Below are 17787 nucleotides of genomic sequence, written 5' to 3'. Positions count from 1 at the left end.
TAGGTATTAATTTGTATATATTTTGTTGTACGAATATCTGAATATACAAAACATCAAAAGAAAGAACAGTGTATCTGCTTGTAAACAAAAACATTTTATTCTAGTTTCATGCATTCTTTTTTGAAACACTTGAATGTGGGTAAGTTTCATAAATAAAGAAATAAACAACATTTTGAACAAAAAGCTGAAAAAAGACTATGAATTGGATTCCGAATGATAATCAAAACGTAGCTGAAGTTGATCAACACCCCAAAGCTTGACAGTCGTTATTACCTCTTAATTGGTCGACATTTTATTCCTTAATGTTACACAGTTTTGATGCTGTTTTAACAAGTGGAAGCATCTGTTGTTTTGGTTTCTTCTTCACTTGTGTTTTTTTGGGAAATTCTGTACAGAAGATGTGTACTAGCGCCCCCTACCATATAACAATGAAAACACGGATTCTCAGAGCATAAGTATAGCTCAAATATATTTAGACTTTTTCTAAGTATAAGTCAAGTATACTTAAACGTCATTTTAAGTATATTTCTGAGAAGTACATAAAGCCCATTTCTGAGAAGTACATAATAAGTAGACAGTATACTTTCCTATTTTTTAGTTTAAAAGAAGTATACTAATAGCACACTTGAAAAATGTTCTGACAACCTGTTCTGTCTGAGGGCCGTATATTTATCACCGTTAGGCTACAGCCTGCTCTGAGCATCGTTATGCACATGCTGCGCACAGACCCCGCAAATGAAACGAAGCACTGGTTCATGCATGCAGCGCGTGCATAACAGTCCTGAGTGCAGGCTGTACCAGTGCTCGATAAGAATAAAGCACAGATATGCTGTTCTGAAAGGACGTTGGGAAGGGGATATTGTTAGACCGCCCACTCCCGTTCAAATTACACCAGAGTTACCGACCGCTACCGCATTTTATTCAGGAATTTAATGCTGCGGGAATGCAGACCTCTACCGTAAAATAAAGGGCTACACTTTATTTTAGTGTCCTTGTTACAGTTTAATTATACATTTAAATACTGCGTAATATTAATTAACTACATGTACTTACTATATGGTTAGGGTTTGGGTTAGGGTTACTTGCATGTAGTTATGCATAATTTATTGTTATTACAAGCTTCTTTGTGCAATGCAAAAATTTTTTAAAATAAATAAAGGAAATGATGAACTGACAAACAACGATTGGTTAGGCTGCGTTATTTTTTAACCACATAACTTTTAACTCAGTTTTTGTAATTTGAACATATTGCTGCGTTTCAGGTACGGTAAATCAATATTTATTGCAAAATGTATTGATTCAAGTCAGGTAAACACAGAGCAAATTGTGCTTATGGTGTGTGATCTGTACTGTCCGTGACCAGAGGCTGCTGGACTGATCATCATCTCTGAGAGATAAGCTCAGAGTTAGGACTTTTGGGATTGAGTTAAATTTGTTAGTTGGGCAGGAATGCCTGCAGGTGTAAGGAGTGCAAGAGAGATGTCACATTAATCCGCGTTAGTCACTGTACATAGAGAGGATGATGTTACCCATGGACATGAGGGATGGTCACGACATGATGGCAAGAGTTTCACTCAGTTAGAGGTTGTTAAGAAAGTTTGAGAAGTCTCTGCTGGCTAGTAAAACAGACCGGCGTGAGCGATGTGAGCGATGCCAGTGGCAGTGGTGAGATTAGAGAATGGGCTGAGCTGACTTTAGTCACTGATCTCGTGAGAATATTGCTGGGAGTGTTAACAGAGCAATGAAAGCTTGCAGTTAGACATGCAGACAAACACATACGCATCCATGCACACATGCAATCTGGAGAGAGAAAGAGAGCGCAAGGAAAGAGAGAGAGGAGGTTTTGAAGGGGAGGGGATTGCAGGAAGCAAGGTTTATTCAATGCACAAGCGATTTCATACAAACACGCACACGGACACACACAAACAATCCCAAGCAAATCAATGGCCATGCAAGCATGAAGCAAAAAAGCACACATAGGCGATAGTCAACAGAGCATGCATGTGTGCCCTACGGACTAAAGCACCAATAAATGAAAAAACAATCCAAACAAATGCATCAAAGAATGTACAAAACAGTGCAAAGAATCCAATTTCAGCTTTGTCTGATCAATCGAAAAATACACTGTTGGATAACTCTCCGAAACAAGCTGTGATCAGAGAGGGATTCCACAACAAGCAAACTCCTGATCCTGCCAATGTTTCTGCAGTCAGCGATGGACACTATATTTGAACTGTCTTCTGCAGTGTCAACTCGTTGCAAATCTTCTGGTCTGAGGTGGATTATTGGAGAATCAGTCTCTAATCCGCATCAAAGCCGTGCTTTACAGATTCAACCAACTCAAATAAAAGTCTTATACGAACACTGAACAAGACAAAAGAGACACGTGAACTCAGGGTCCAAGAAGAATATGCCAAAGAAGAGTAAAACTGCCAGGTTGGCTGGCTTTATTAGAAACAAAGACAGTGCTTATCTTCTAACAAGTGAAAAATGTATCATTTAGAATTTATCTATGATACATATAAGTTTCTTCTTTAAGAACTTCTAAAACTTCTATACAGTATATATAATTTCATATATGATGCTTTTCTTTGCCACAAATAAGCAATAAAGTATTTTATTGTCAGGGAGGAAATTATGTAATTTAATTAAAATAAAGCACAGTTTCCTGGCCAGTAATAAATATTTATGGCCAGCAATTCACTCCATATTGGCACGTGTGGCAAAAAAAAACTTGGGCGAACTTCCTCAGCAGATGTGCATGAATGTTCTCTATAATAGACAAGGGAAGTCAGAACTAATACTACAGGGATTATTCGTGTTGAAATGCCTCATTTGTGCTCTGCAGGTGCCAATGAGAGAGACCGCAGAACAACAGTGCTGCAGATATCTCACCCGAGGCCACATAAAGTGAATTATGCATTAAGACACGAAGACCTGAAGAGATGATCAGCACAGAGATCGGAGTGACCTAGAAATGACTGCCAGACACCTGGGTCATGTTAACCCAACCCATGTTAACCCAACCAGAACCCTCTTATCAAGAACCACTGCTATATGATTATTTCACATTTTTCACATTGTAATGTGAAAAAAAATGTCATTATTTGAAAGTTCTTGATGTTACATTATATATTCTTTAGATGAGTCTATAAGTGTACTGCGTTAGGCTAACTGAGACTTGTCATAGCACTTGCATATCATTGCTCTTTTGTTGATTTTGATTGCTTCTATTGTCCTCATTTGTAAGTCGCTTTGGATAAAAGTGTCTGCTAAATGATTAAATGTAAATGTAAATGAGTCTACTGATTTCTGGACTTTTAAAGCAATATCACCTAGATGTTTTTAACTCCTAAATAAAAAAAATAATCTATCTATCTATCTATCTATCTATCTATCTATCTATCTATCTATCTATCTATCTATCTATCTATCTATCTATCTATCTATCTATCTATCCATCCATCTCATTCTTTTTTGTATTGTGACATTTTCATAATTATGCACATGATCATGCAAAAATATATAATTTTCATTACTGTAATGTGAAAAAAATTTCATATTTAAATTGTAAAAAAGTACAACTTTAAATATAAAACATGGGTAGTTCTTGTTGTACTGACTTTATTTAATGCATAAAAACAAGAAAATATTGTCTTAATGCAATTATGGCTTATGGTATTCAGCTGTAAAACTTTTTCTGGTATAAACTGGAAACCAATTTTTCAGTGTATTTGCTGTGTTAGTCCTGGTTTTTCTTTGACAGTATGTTGTTTCTATTTTCCTTGAGCTTCCACACTTCAAAGTAAAAAAGCTAATTTGTCAATGTCATTCGATGTTCTTGTCCAACTGAAACAGCTTGTTTCTGTGATAATGTGACATGAAGAGGACATTGTCTTCCTCCTATATGAAGAACACATGCCCGGGTTCAACCACTCTGGGTTTTTGGAAGGATAATGACGCTCTTTTAAACAAACAACACTGGGACGAAAACCTCTTTTGCTTTCTGCCATCATATTTTCTGTCTGTTTGTATTGTTCTCCACATCGGAAGTCCTCACCAAATGGCTGATTCCAAAACAAACAGCGAAAGCTGCTTTAGCCAGCTTAAATACTTGAGAGCTCAAAAGGCTTTCTGGCAGTTCACAGAACAGGCCCTCTGAAGAAGGAGCAGAGCAGAGCAGACAGGGGATTGCTGCCATCTTTGAAATTTGAACTGGTATATAAACAGGTCTTATCCGCTAAGCTAAGGGTGGATTCCTCTGTTTGTTCTTTGACCTCTGAGTTCAGGCTCTGAACAACAGCAAATCGGCCTGTTCATTTAGAAAGAATGATGCTGCTGTCCACTGATTTCACAAACAAAACCAGACTACGCTGCACAAAACACCTCCTTAAAACATGAGCATGCACGCAAGAACGCTTCTGTAAACAAGTACATAAAAATACTTCAGACAAACAAAATAACTGGCTGAAATCCTCATGAGTCAAAGGGTATTTTCACACTTCACATGCTTGCCATCTTTTGTGATGAAACCAATAGATAAATGCAGGTGTAATTCTGTTTTGTTAGTTAAAACATGTTATTTTTTATATAATTGAGATAGTATACTATTATAGTATTTATTAATATTTTGGATCAGTTTTTAAATATATTTTCTGTTTCCATTTTAATTTTAGTTAAATATATATTTTTAATATATATATATATAGGGCCTATATATATTTTGTCATTTTGTTGACGTTTTTTTAATATATTTACATATTTTTAAAAAGAAATTATATAATTTTAGCTATTATTAACTTAACTTAGTATATTAACTTAAACTAAATAAAAATGAGAAATGTTGCCTTGGCAATAAGCTTTTAAATAAAATTATTTAAATTATTATCATTATAATTTTTTTTTTCATAAACTTTGGTCAAAACCATATATATAAATGTAAAGTGTCATTACTCTGCTCTTGTTATAAACTGTACTTGTACTCTGGTTCAAAGCCAAATAATATGAAATAATTCAAACTCAGAAGTGTAGACTCAATTTTAAAAACAAGGACCAGATGGATTTTTTGTTAGGACTTTTGTAATTTGCAACTGGTATGAATGTAATCATACCATTTGCAAAAAATAAATAAATAATAAATAAATGACTGAAAAACTGAACACTGGTTTCCATTTTTTTTAAAAGTGCACCATAGTTTGGAGCCAAAAAACACAATGCATCGATCTCAGGTTCAGACTGAGCAATCAAAAGTGTGAAAACAGCCTAAAAGATCCCTGAAGTTGCTTTAGGGCTCTTTACACCCCTGACAAAACTACAAATGTCTGCTAACAACAAAACATCCAGAGTTCTGACACATGCAACATGAAGAAAAAGGCCAGGCTGAAATGCGAGGTAGCAGCAGCATGCATGTGGCAGGGAAGGATGTAAGAGATTCAGGTAGAGCAGAGCTCCAGAGAGACTGGCACACAACAGCAGGGGACGCACGCCGCCTCCCGTCCACCGGCCGACCCTCTGCGTAGGAGGAGAGATAGTGAAAAGAACGCACCTTCCCGCTGGTCTGAGAGTGAGGAGTGGATTGATTTTGGATGGCAGGGTGCAATGATGATGGAGGAAGGGAAACAAAAGAGAAGAGAGGAGGAGGAGGAGGAAGACAAGGAGAAACAGAGAGAGTAAAACAGGCAAATATTCCGCTTATCCATAAAAAAAGACGTGAGACAAGAACATGGACACAATCACAGCACTAAAACACACTCACACATCCATTCATTACTAGATTTACTTTTCTTGTATTGTAAATCAAGGTGTATTTTATGACAGATTATGCATCACATACAGGCCAGATATGAAGTCGATGCATTGCAAGCGCATACCGTATTTTCTGAAAAATGAGTTGCACAGGGTCAAAATTGCATTGCTGAGAGAAAAAAAGATTTGCATTGGTCACATGTTTACAGTTGCATGCCATTATTACATTTAGAAATAATGTAAAATATCAGTGAATGAAAGGTTTACAAACATTATAAACACTATTAGCATTAGTGTCATTCACTATAAGCAATATTTTTGCTATTATAACACCAAACCTATACGCAAATTTGTTAAATGCATCACACAAGTCGCTTTGGAATATAAATTTGCAGCACATTTCAAAAAAATAAAAAAGTGACTTATTCCAGAAAATACGGTACTTAAACATGCGTTCTTGCCTCGCTGTGGTGGTAACCTCAGGAGAAATGACTATATGATTAATATAGACTGATCCAAACCCTACCCTACAAGAAAGTTTGTATTTTTAGAATTAAAAAAAGTACTGAATTGTTTACATACACCTGTGTGCACATAAAATGAATTAATTAACCTATAGTATGTCCTTCTGCAATCTCTTTCTGCCTAAACCTTCCAAATTTACAAAAGCACACACACACACACACACACACACACACAAACACAAACAAGCAAACACAGAAGAAGCATGATGCAAGACCCTCAACAGTGCTTGAGGGTCTCAGTGTGATAAGGCACATGAGAATGAGAGTGAACACACACAATCTTTCACATGAAAGGATAAGCAATTATGGAATGATCCATCCTATATACAGTGATAAACACCTACTCACTGCAGTTGAACCCAAAGAAAAAAAGACAGAGAAATTAGAGTAAAAGAGAGACGAGGAGGAAATGCACTAAACAAACACACACAGGCCCACACACAGAGTTCAGAAGAGATCTGTTAGAGTACGTGTGTGTCAGTGAAATTTGAGCACCTGGAGAGAGACTCTAGTTAGTCAGACTATAAAGAAGAACAAAAACATCAGAGCATACAGAAACATTCTTATTAGCAGGGCTGGCCGATATATTGAATGTTTACACTATATATGCAATATTATTTGGCTGGCAATATAAAATTGGCTTTGCACCTGTTGCTTGAGGTTTAAATGAGTGATATTTTAAAAGCATTACTCATTTAAACCTCTGAATTGAAAACATTGATGGAGTTGGTAAGTTGATTCACTTCAATGAATCAGTTCTTTTAAACTGTCCATTTCAATGAATCAATTCAAGAATCAATGATTCACTGATTCAGTGAATTGTTTGCTCAAAACATTCATGGAAGTGCCTGTGAGGCAATTTATATGCCTTAAAGACTTTAATTAAAATGTGTATGTAGGGAAATACCATTATGTATAGCAAACACTGTTGTGTTTACTGTACTTTACTACTTTACTATTGATAATATAAAATCAAATAAATAAGCAATACAATAAATAAGTAAAACTGATGAAATATTCTTCTCATTCATTTCCTGAAAAAAAACCCAAAAAAAACATTTAATTATCATTTTACTGTATTAAACTTCTTTCTTTAAAAGACATTCTTGATTAGAATGATAATTCCTCTAAATTAAAAAAAAACAAACAAAAAAAAAAAACTTTAAATCGGCTATATCGTCCAGCCCTAAACATTAGTTATAGAATAACAATGCAGGATAAATGCATACACACAGTGATAAGCCTATAGAGTTCACTTTACCATGAAGTCACATCAATAGTAAACCCTTGAATAGAAAAGCAATAAAAGTATGACACTACCAGTGAAAAATTCATGGACTAACAAAATGAGAACATCTCCCCGTCTCACCATAAAGCATCAGATACTCATACATATATATTAAATGTCATTCATCAAATGGCATGTCCTGAGAGCGCGTGTGGTCTGCGTAAAGATCAAAGGGCTCCGGAGAGAATTCATACGATATGATCTGCATGATGCATCATTTATATGAGTTTCTCTCTGATTGGTCGAGGGCTTGAGGAGGAGACCAGGAGAATTTATGGACACAGATTTGTGTCTAGTTCTCATTTCCTCTGCTTTCAAACACACACGAATGCAATATTCAAAACACACTATCAAAGAACAACGCATCACCATATTTGAAGGTCTGAATTTGAAGTGTCCTTTAAGCACTTGCCAGGCAAAAGTGGCTGTTAAATAAAAGGCTTTTCTTTGAAACAAGGCTTCAGTGGTCTCTATATCTGCTGTAATAGATCCCGACATTAATGAGGGAATTTCCACAACGGGATTCTCCATTCTAGCATGCAAGTCTCAACACGGTCCTTTCCTTGATGCCCTGACAACACTTTCACCATTTCCACCAGCCTTCATGACCAGCAGCATTAGAGGGCATTTGATCTCATTTGCTACTCTTTACTATTTTTCAATATAGTCTGCACTTGTTCCTGAAGTCCATTTACAATGCTAATCAAAGGTTTCTAGCACCAAAAACTTCATTTAATATTTTCAACCTCTTTCTGACTTCATCAGTTAAATAGGCTGCTGTTACTACTGTACCTTTAAGACTTTTAAGATGTAAAATCTGGTGAAAGGCTGATCTCTTCACAACTAACAACTAACGCAATACTGGAAATATTCAAGTTAAAACACTTGAAATATATCAAAAATAACAAAATCAGCAAAGATCACTGGTGAATGATGAAAATATAATCAATGTAACAGCTAAATCAACTACAATAATCTCGAATCTAAAGGTTTTTAAAAAGTATATTAGTTGTACAGATAAAGTTGTAATTTCACAGTAAATAAGTTTTGAAATCAGTTCTTTTCAAACTGTTAATTTCTAATAACTGAATCAATATTTAACAATCCACTGATTCAAAGGTTTGTTTGCTCCAAATGTTCATATTAGTGGCAATACACGCAATGTAAATAATAAGGTGTATCATACTTTTCGCTACGAGTATTTTACAGTAAAATTACGTTTGTCTTGTTAAATCTATGTAATGATCACTATATATATATATATATATATATATATATATATATACCGTATTGACCCGAATATAAGACGATGTTTTTTCTTGGAAATACATCTGAAAAACGCGTCGCCTTATATTCGGGGTCTAGACTTTGACATGTCAGTAATACACCCACAACAATAGGTGGCGCCAAAAACGCATAAAACGAGTGTGCCATGAAATATGTAATATGTCGTGACTGTCATGTTAGCCTGATGGGAACAAACTTCCTCGGTAAGTGATTTTAAAACATAAGACAGTACCCAGATTTGAAGACTACAATAAGATTTCACTTCTACTGTTAATAAAATTGAAAATTGAGATGGATAGCTTAAATGTTATATAATTCATATGGGCTACCTGTTATTTCAATGGTATATCAAAAAGTGTATATTTTCAATGTCATTTTTGGTACATTTTACCAGTATTTACCATACTTTCAAAACAAAAATTAAAATAGGAAAAATATGCAGTTTGAAAATAATTTAAGAAAAAATGTTTTACAGAGAGAGAGAAAAAAGATTTGGTTTTCAAAAAGCCTTTTTCCAAAAGGTACATCTGGAAAAAGGTGGGTCGTCTTATATTCGGGACAATACGGTATATTTAACTTTATATAGTAATGTATACATTTTAAGCTTTTACTTTAAAAATGAAATTTATAAGTTCAATTTAACATGATTTATGTTCTACTGTGGTAGAAGTGTGTGGTAAATATGATACAATGCCGTAAATATATGTTTAGGCAAATACTGTTTACTATGCATTGCTATTTCTAAAAAAATAAAACAAAATAAAATAACCACCAATGAAATATTCATTTAGTGAAAAGCTGTGTGGAAAACATTTCGTGGTTATTCAAAATTGGAAAACAATGGAGCAGTTCTCCGCTGCAGAACCGTGTTTCTATTAAGACAACTGGGTGATTAAAGAGAAATGTGAGCTTTTGAGTGACAGGTCCTGTTCTGGCTGTGGTAAAGCCTGTATGGAAAGCAGATCGAGGTGAAACGGGATGGGGATTTGGATTTGGTTGCAGATCTTACCTCTGACGTAGAGGTTGGCAGGAGCGGAGTAGCGTGTTCCTGCGCTGTTCACTGCCACACACTCATACTTGCCCTGGTCCGATTCCTCGCTGTTCTCGATCTGCAGCGCCCCTGCAAACACAACACACGCAATCACAAACACTCTCTCACACACTCACAAACAATCTCAACCTCCATCGCTTTAAACGAGGGCGGCCTGAGGAAAAGAAAATAGTTTTCTGCCTAAACAACACACACACTGACTAACACTCGGCTGGCATATGACCTTTCTCGTCTCTCTAAATACCGAAAGAAAAGAGCAACATCTTTCACTCCATAATTCAATAAATCTAAAGCAAACTGAGTTATTTATTCATTGTGGCAAGTAAAAAGACCTGCAGGCTATGCCAGCTATAAACGTCACTGTACATAAGCTCTGCTATTCTGCGAGCCGAGACAAAGCCGTACTCTTAGAGAATGGATCTATCAAGACAAAATACAGCCGCTGCAATTACTGTCAATACATCCTCAATGCATCCACTGACAAGCAATTCTGCAAACAAAGGCAAATCCAGGTGGACTAAAACTAAAAGGTTGTTTTTTTTCTGATAGCAATATGTTAAAGTTCTCGCAGTTCATTATCTTCATCTTTACACTGTCACTTACCTGGGTTCGGCCTTCTGTTAGTAACACATACAAGTTCATATACATTTTGTTTCAACAAAAATCAGTAGCTCATTAGGTGTTTTAGTATGGCGGTGCTGTTCGTTTGCGTGATGTGACATACATCATGCAATCTGTGGATGATGGAAGCACACCGAGACAACTAAAAATGTTGTCAACGTGTATTTCAGAAGTATTCCTGAAATGCATTATGGGATGGGTTTAAATGTGCGCATTAACAATAGAAACATAATCGAAAGACTGTGAGTGCATGAGACCTGAGCATTAACATTTGCTCCACGAGTGAATTATTCAGAAGAATGACTCTTTCAAACACATAAACACAAACACACACATACAGTATGAGATCTGTTCCAAACCCATGGGAGCTGTAAAAACGTTTATTTAAGGATCAACCAGGGTTATTATCGTTAACTAAAACTAAAACTATTAATAAAGTCTTTACTTGAAATAAAATAAACATTACCTGAAGTAAAATAAAATATAAACTTATTTTAATTTAGTTAGTTGCCAAGGCAATATTTGTCATTTTTGTTTAAAGTAATAAAAATAAAATTTGAATAAAAACGACAAAAATATAACAGTAAATATAAAAATAAATCCTAATTCCTAAATCCTAAATATATAATTTTAAAATAACACTGGGATCAATGTGTAACTTAAATACAGTGTACTGTAAGTTGCATCTGCCAAATGCACATATCTAAAAGTAAATACCACCAATTATGTAAAACTACTTTTCCCATCATTCTCTGTCAGCATAATAAAATGCACAGATAATGCATGTGTTTTGCTCTTTATTTTGTAGAAATATGTACTATGCAAATATTAACTTGCCCTTTTATTGCTATTTATGCTTAGAATTACAATTTTCAAACTTATCTTCCCTCATTTTTGATTCTTTGATGTGATGTTAGATTTTGGTCAAAATTAGGTATCTTTTTAATTTTGCTGTTTGCAATGTTTTTTTGATACAGTACAGCTCAGCAGCGTTTGGAACAGAGCTACTGACTCTTCTTCTCTAGTCATCAGGAAAGCCGGCTTTTCTTTCTATCACTTATTACATCTGAAGCGCTAGTGTCAGACTGATGTTGAAGGATGCTGTTCTGCCCTCTCTCAGTCTCATCTCACTTTCTCGCCCTGACATTCCCTCTGAAGAGATCGACTCAAGAGTTACAGTCAAATCTTCTACATCAGTCCTGTCATATCAGCGGTGAGCTTTCTATCCCTCAGTTTGGCTGTTCTGGACTCTTCTGCTAAATGCCTGGAGACGAGAGGCATTCGGTGAATACAAACTGTCATAATGACATTAAGTTTTTCTGCTGCGGGGAATGAGATGTTGTCCAGGTATCTCACACTTTCTCAAGCCACACTGCAGCTCAGCTCAGCTATTGATCAGACAGACTGTCAGTCATCTGGACAGTAAGTAAAGGTCAGTTCAGCGGAAAATTACACTTAAACACACCCCAAATTCTTACTGTAATGTATTCAGACATTTTACTTTAGCATTTTTTAAACTGTTGCTATTGTCAATGATACTCAAAATAACATGATACAAATACTATTATATATAATATAATATAGTTTAAATAAAAATAAATGAATATCAATACAGTATGTCTACAATTTATATAAAGATATATGTATAGTGTTTAGTTTTTAAATAATTCTTGCTATACTCATCACTGAGTATCATGCACTACTCCTATTATGCATTTACACAATGTAATAAATTAAGAATAATATATAATGTATTATATAATATATAGAATACAGTGTAACTAAAAGTATAAAAGTTGAATAAATATATTAATGTAAAAAAATTTTTTTGCCATATATATTTAATAGTAGTATAGAACAGTATATATTTAATAATATATTTTTATGCAAAATGTAATTTCTTAAGATCTTGGAGTGAAATATTACAGATATGCCCATGACAGGTTTTGTGAAATCCATAAAAATGTGTTTGGTATAGTGATGTATTATTTTCAGTGAGACTGAATCAGACGTTCATTAGTGAGACAGACGAGCAGAGGTTCATGCACAGAGACGAGGCCGGATCGAAGACGAGGAGGAAGACAAAGCGAAAGACTCCAGAATATGAGAGAAGGTGGGGACAGGGTGATGGAGGGGGACACTTCGGGGTGAAAGAGGAATCGAAAGATGACGCATTTGGATATTTTCTGTTTTCAGCATTCTTACCTCTGATTGGTGTACCACCTGGTGAGGTAATATGAATGCAAATAAGATTAAAGAGAACTGTTAGTGTGAAAGAAAAAGAGAGAGAGCTAGAGAGAGAAGAGGAGAGAAAGATGAACAGGAGAAAAAGATTTCTCATTTAAGAAGCGGCATGTACAATCTTCCCCAGAAGACGTTTGGCTCTTCTGTTCTTAGTGAGTGTTAATTCACATTATGTAGCTTACATTGCTGCTTCAGGCCAGAAACATACTTTATGCAAGTGCGCACGATCCTGTTGTACATACATGATGTTCTCCGGTACTCGAGAGAGTTACTGTCCTAAATGGCTGTGCAATCAAGATAGATGTGATATTATTCAGGTAGCTGACTATAAACACACTAAAAGTTGAATTAATCTGAACTAAATCACACAGCAAAACATGACAGTGGTGGACCTGAAAAAGAAAACAGTAATATCTGCAATAGTGTCCCTTGTACTCAAGTCTCTGAGTTCACGTACTTGTGTAGAGTATGTTTTGGCCTTTAAATGACTCATTCTTGTGAGCCAGTAATAATTTCATCTCTCTCTGCACAAGGGTCTTCTGCTATTTTTACAGTGAGGCACATTCTACCTCCAGCACAACTTTGGCCTTTGGATCCGACCACAGCTGTGCTAAATAAATACAGTTGTCTGATGCAACACAGAAGAAAACCTTTTTGTGCAAAGTGATAGCTCAATCTCATTGCATTGACCAACCCTTGAGTCTTATTACTTTCAAAAGAGATTTGTTTAACTTTGGAAAAAGCTTCAGATACTTGCCATTTTGTTGTTATATTTTTTTTCTGACCAAAATCGTATTATAATTACGATTTACAAACCTGTAGTAAATGCCTAGGAGTGCTTTTTTATAGATCTTTTGCAATATGCTGATATGTGAAGTTGCCTTAGGTTTTAATCAAAAAGAGTCCATATGGAGTCTGTTGACTATGATGCAGATTCATGTCAATCTGGATCATAAGTCAACACTCCACCATGTGAAAACAGTGCGGATCAGGGAAGGGGGTCAGAGACATGAGGAAGCCCCTGTAAACTGTGTGGATTGTGGTCCATCAGAAGTTTACAGAGAGCCTGGCGTACACTGGGACCCTCAGAAAGCCCAGGATGTCCAGAACAGGACAGGATTGAGGACTTTAAGGTGAGTCTGCAGTGTAGCACGAGCATAATGAAGAATAGTAAGACTTTACTATATCTTCACTATGGCTTGAGGGAGAAAACCTGAGTATGTGTTAATTTTTGCAGTTGGTAGTAAGAGTTCTCCATTCGCCGGCAGTCGAGAGACAGTCGCTATCAATCCTGGCTGTATTTAAGACGTTAAACAGCAGCTAAGCTGGACATCCATTATTTTACTGAGGAGAAATCAATAATCAGCCCGACACATCTCTGTTCATAAAGATCTACAAACCAATCATCATAAATCACCTCTGCCTCAGAGCTTACTGTGGCGTAGTGGGCAAAAATCGGTAACGCATGTCCATGGGATTTTGCCTTTTTATCATCTGTCAGATAAAAATGTTTCGATTGCTTATAAAAGTAATTGCACACCTCAAGAAGCTGCTTGATTTGAGGCATCATTCATGTCCGTAGCACAAATGTTGCAGAAAATTAAGTGCAGAAATTAAAAAGATTTTTGTTTAAACAATGGACCCTTTTCACAGACTGATGCATTTCCAAAGCCTAAAATGAACACTTGCTAAGCACCAAATCAGCATCAAACACCGTGAATTGCCAGTTGGCCGGCTACCTTTTTCAAAGTAAATCTAACAATGCATGAGAATGCAACATAGTTTAGCACAAAGATCGTGTTATAATTATGTAAATATGTAATTTGATATGCTGTTTCAAAGTATAGCGCTGTGATCTTTTCACGTCAACTGCTCATGGTAAAAATGTATTTAATGTCTCGGAGCGGTTCACATTAAATGCTGCTCTACACAAAATAGATTTCCGTAAGTGCTGTGAGTTTGAATCGCTTATAACATGCATTTGAAAATGCAACATGTGCCAAAAATCTTCCAAACTTTGTAATGAGAATAGTTTATAAATCGGTTGTCAGCTAAATAGAAGCACTTAAAATCCATCAAAAAAAAGTATATATTCGCATACTGTATATATACGTTTGTTTTAATACTGTATTTTCATTGTTAAAAAAATGGTGTTTCTAGTAAAACAGCTGAAGGGATGATGGCAAATTCTTTAAAAAACAACTATGACAAACTTGTGAAAAGGGTCCATAGAAATACCCTTGAATATCTGAACGGCCTTCGGCTCATGTGTGTAGGAGGCTTGACTCCTGACGTAGAGTCTTGTGAGTGTTTATATTGAGAGAAGCAGGATTACATTTCCCATCTCTCTTTATCAGATTCGCTCTCCCTTGTCTGCTTATCACCCAGCCTGCACTGTAAACAGATTGTTGATTGATGTCCAGGGCAGAATCACCTGATTTGCCGAGGTTGGTGGTAATTACTCGTACACAATGACATGTTTCAGTGAGATTAAGGTTCCGTTTGAAGCGGGAGGTATTGAATCATGAGTGCTTTTCCTATTTGTTCATAGGCGTTCTGTAAAGGTCACGAATTGAAAAATTGTTTCATTAGCATTCGTTAATGGAAAAAGGCCTTCTTGCTAATGGCTGGAGAGCAAAGCTAATCTCAGGATCAAATAATGGACTGTATCCAAACAAATAAATTACGTGATTGTCTGGTAGCTGCGAGATGGATTGACCGACAGGGAATAATTTGACAAATACGGAGCTGCTTGACGATTGACGCAGGAAATGATTGTTGACAAGGGCCGACGATTCTAATCAAAACAAATCACTGTGCTGTCATGTTAATCATGTTTGTGTGTCCTATCCGGAGGGTTACGTGAATAATAACTGCCAGCCACTCTGTCTTCCTGTTTGTTTCCGTTTACTTTAAGACATGAAATGAAACCGGAGGCTCATTTGGAACTGGAATGTCACTTGTCGAACAGATGCACCGCAATAGTAGAATTCCAGAAGTGAAAAATCCATTCATTCCCTCCATAGAGATTTAGTGACTGTAAACCAAGCATGCGGCATTTTATACTTTTAATCAATGGCTTGCACAAGCGGTTGAAAGTAGGCTGCATTTATTTGACCAAAAATACGGTAAAAACAGTAACATCATTACAATTTAAAATGTCTTTTTTTTTTATTATTGTGATGCAAAGCTGAATTTATAGCAGCCGTTACTCCAGTCTTTTATATATTATTATCAGTATTGAAAACAGTCGTGCATCCCTATATTTTTGTGGAAACTGTGATACATTTTTTCAGGATTCTTTGATGAATAGAATGTTCAAAAGAACCACATTTTTTAAATAGAAATCTTATAACGTCATATAAATATCTTTACTGTCACTTTTGATCAATTTAATGAATACATGCTGGTTTTTCTTTAAAAAAGAAAAATCTTACAGACCCTAAAATTTTGAACGCTAGTACACAGGCAATAATGTCATTTCTGATTCAGTCCTATCATTCCCTCATGAAATATAATGTCTTGTACTGTTGCCTTTTTTAAAATGTTCAAATACTTTCAAACACTTTGAATCAAATGTTGCAATGCAATTCAACTGGGAGCTGGTTTGGTTCAAGCCTTAGAACTTTTTATTGAAGAAATTTTCTGAAATCCCTATGAAGAGAATGAATGGGGAAAAAAATCTGGAAAACTGGCCACTCACTGTTGTGCTCTATTGTCTTTGTCACTGAGGTTAAAAAAGAGGAGGTTATAAAAAAAGTTCAGCAGGTGCCGCCGGCTTCAATGTTCGCAATCATCATCTTTGCAAAAGCGCTCACTGTAGTTTATTCTTCAAGCTTGTTCGCCTTTTGTGTGTTTACAGAGTTCTTTTTACCTGAACGGAGCTGCTTGATTCGTCCATTGCTGCTGTTAATGTCGACAGGCAGGAAGTCTTTGAACCAGGAGATCTCCGGGTCGGGGTTCCCGCTGGCGGCACAGAGCATGGTAGCAGTGCGCGTTCGCTCCACCACCTTCAGCTGTGGGCCCATGTCTATGGTGGGGAAGCCGTGAGGGATCTGGTCCTCTGGAAAACACACACACAAAACCACAAAGAGAGAGGCGTCAGCACACATGATTGAATTGCACGATAAGCTGTGCTTTTTCGGTCGGAAAAAAGCACCATGGCTCATTTTTCTAAAGCACAGCTCTTACAAATGTTCGTCCGCAAGACCACCCGGGGCGATCGGACTGTAGCAGCTGAAATGCATGACTGTAAGACACAGAGGTGGAGTAGAGATCACGGCGTGAAATCCACTGCTAATGTAAATACGAGCAGGCCGAGGCGTGACTAATCCGCCCGTGGTGTTTCTGGTCATGGATATATGAGGGTGAGAGGGGTGATTTCCCTCCGGCTGTAGTGACACCTCACAGAACGGCAGGCTCCATCTGACCCATAATTTCACTACAGGAAGTCTAATATTGGCATTACTAAATTAGGTACCAAATGCTGCTAAAATGCAAAGGTAGAATTACATGTTGTGTTCACATGCCTCTTTTGCACTATAGAGGGCATGGAAAGCTTTCACTCTCTCTGGCTACGTTTACACCTGGTATTATCATGCATCGCAAATGCATTTCATGCATTTTCAGGGTCGCTGTTTGCATGACTATATCACTTAATAAGTCAGTCATAAGAAAAATGTTCTGTTTAATTGTTAACCCAAAAATGAAATCACCCTCATAAACCTCTTCTATGATGGTCAGTGGGGTCCACTGGGGTTGTTTGGACCCTAATGTTTTTAAAAATATCTTCTTTAGTATTCCACAAATAAATAAGGTTTGAACAACATGAGAGTAATATTCATTTTTGGGTGTCTTTACTCTACCACTCAAAGATTTGGGGTCAGTAAGATGTTTAATGTTTTTAAAATAAGTCTCTTATGCTCATTCAGGCTGCATTTATTTAATCAAAAATACAATATAAACAGTAATATTGTGAAATATTACTACAATTTAAAACAATTGTTTTCTATTTGAATATATTGTAA

The 17787-nt window shown here is 36.2% G+C and overlaps 1 protein-coding gene across 15 annotated transcripts in view; it reads right to left on the bottom strand.

Moving 5' to 3' along the window:
• ptprfa (protein tyrosine phosphatase receptor type Fa) overlaps window positions 1-17787 on the bottom strand; it is a 272540-nt gene that overhangs the window by 89680 nt on the left and 165073 nt on the right. For 9 of the 15 annotated variants that reach the window (XM_058780183.1, XM_058780172.1, XM_058780177.1 and 6 more), the window contains exons 5-7: window positions 16635-16823; window positions 12722-12739; window positions 9854-9964 (exon numbers count right to left, since the gene is read on the bottom strand). In XM_058780183.1, the coding sequence (XP_058636166.1) occupies window positions 9854-9964; window positions 12722-12739; window positions 16635-16823 (318 nt within the window). The remainder of the gene's footprint in view (window positions 1-9853; window positions 9965-12721; window positions 12740-16634; window positions 16824-17787) is intronic. The other 6 variants (XM_058780176.1, XM_058780184.1, XM_058780179.1 and 3 more) reach the window with 1 other exon arrangement.

The sequence above is a fragment of the Onychostoma macrolepis genome, chromosome 06 (genome assembly GCF_012432095.1).
Source record: "Onychostoma macrolepis isolate SWU-2019 chromosome 06, ASM1243209v1, whole genome shotgun sequence".
Taxonomy (NCBI): domain Eukaryota; kingdom Metazoa; phylum Chordata; class Actinopteri; order Cypriniformes; family Cyprinidae; genus Onychostoma; species Onychostoma macrolepis.
The sequence above is the reverse complement of the archived record's forward strand: the minus strand, read 5'-3'. Positions and strand labels throughout refer to the sequence as shown.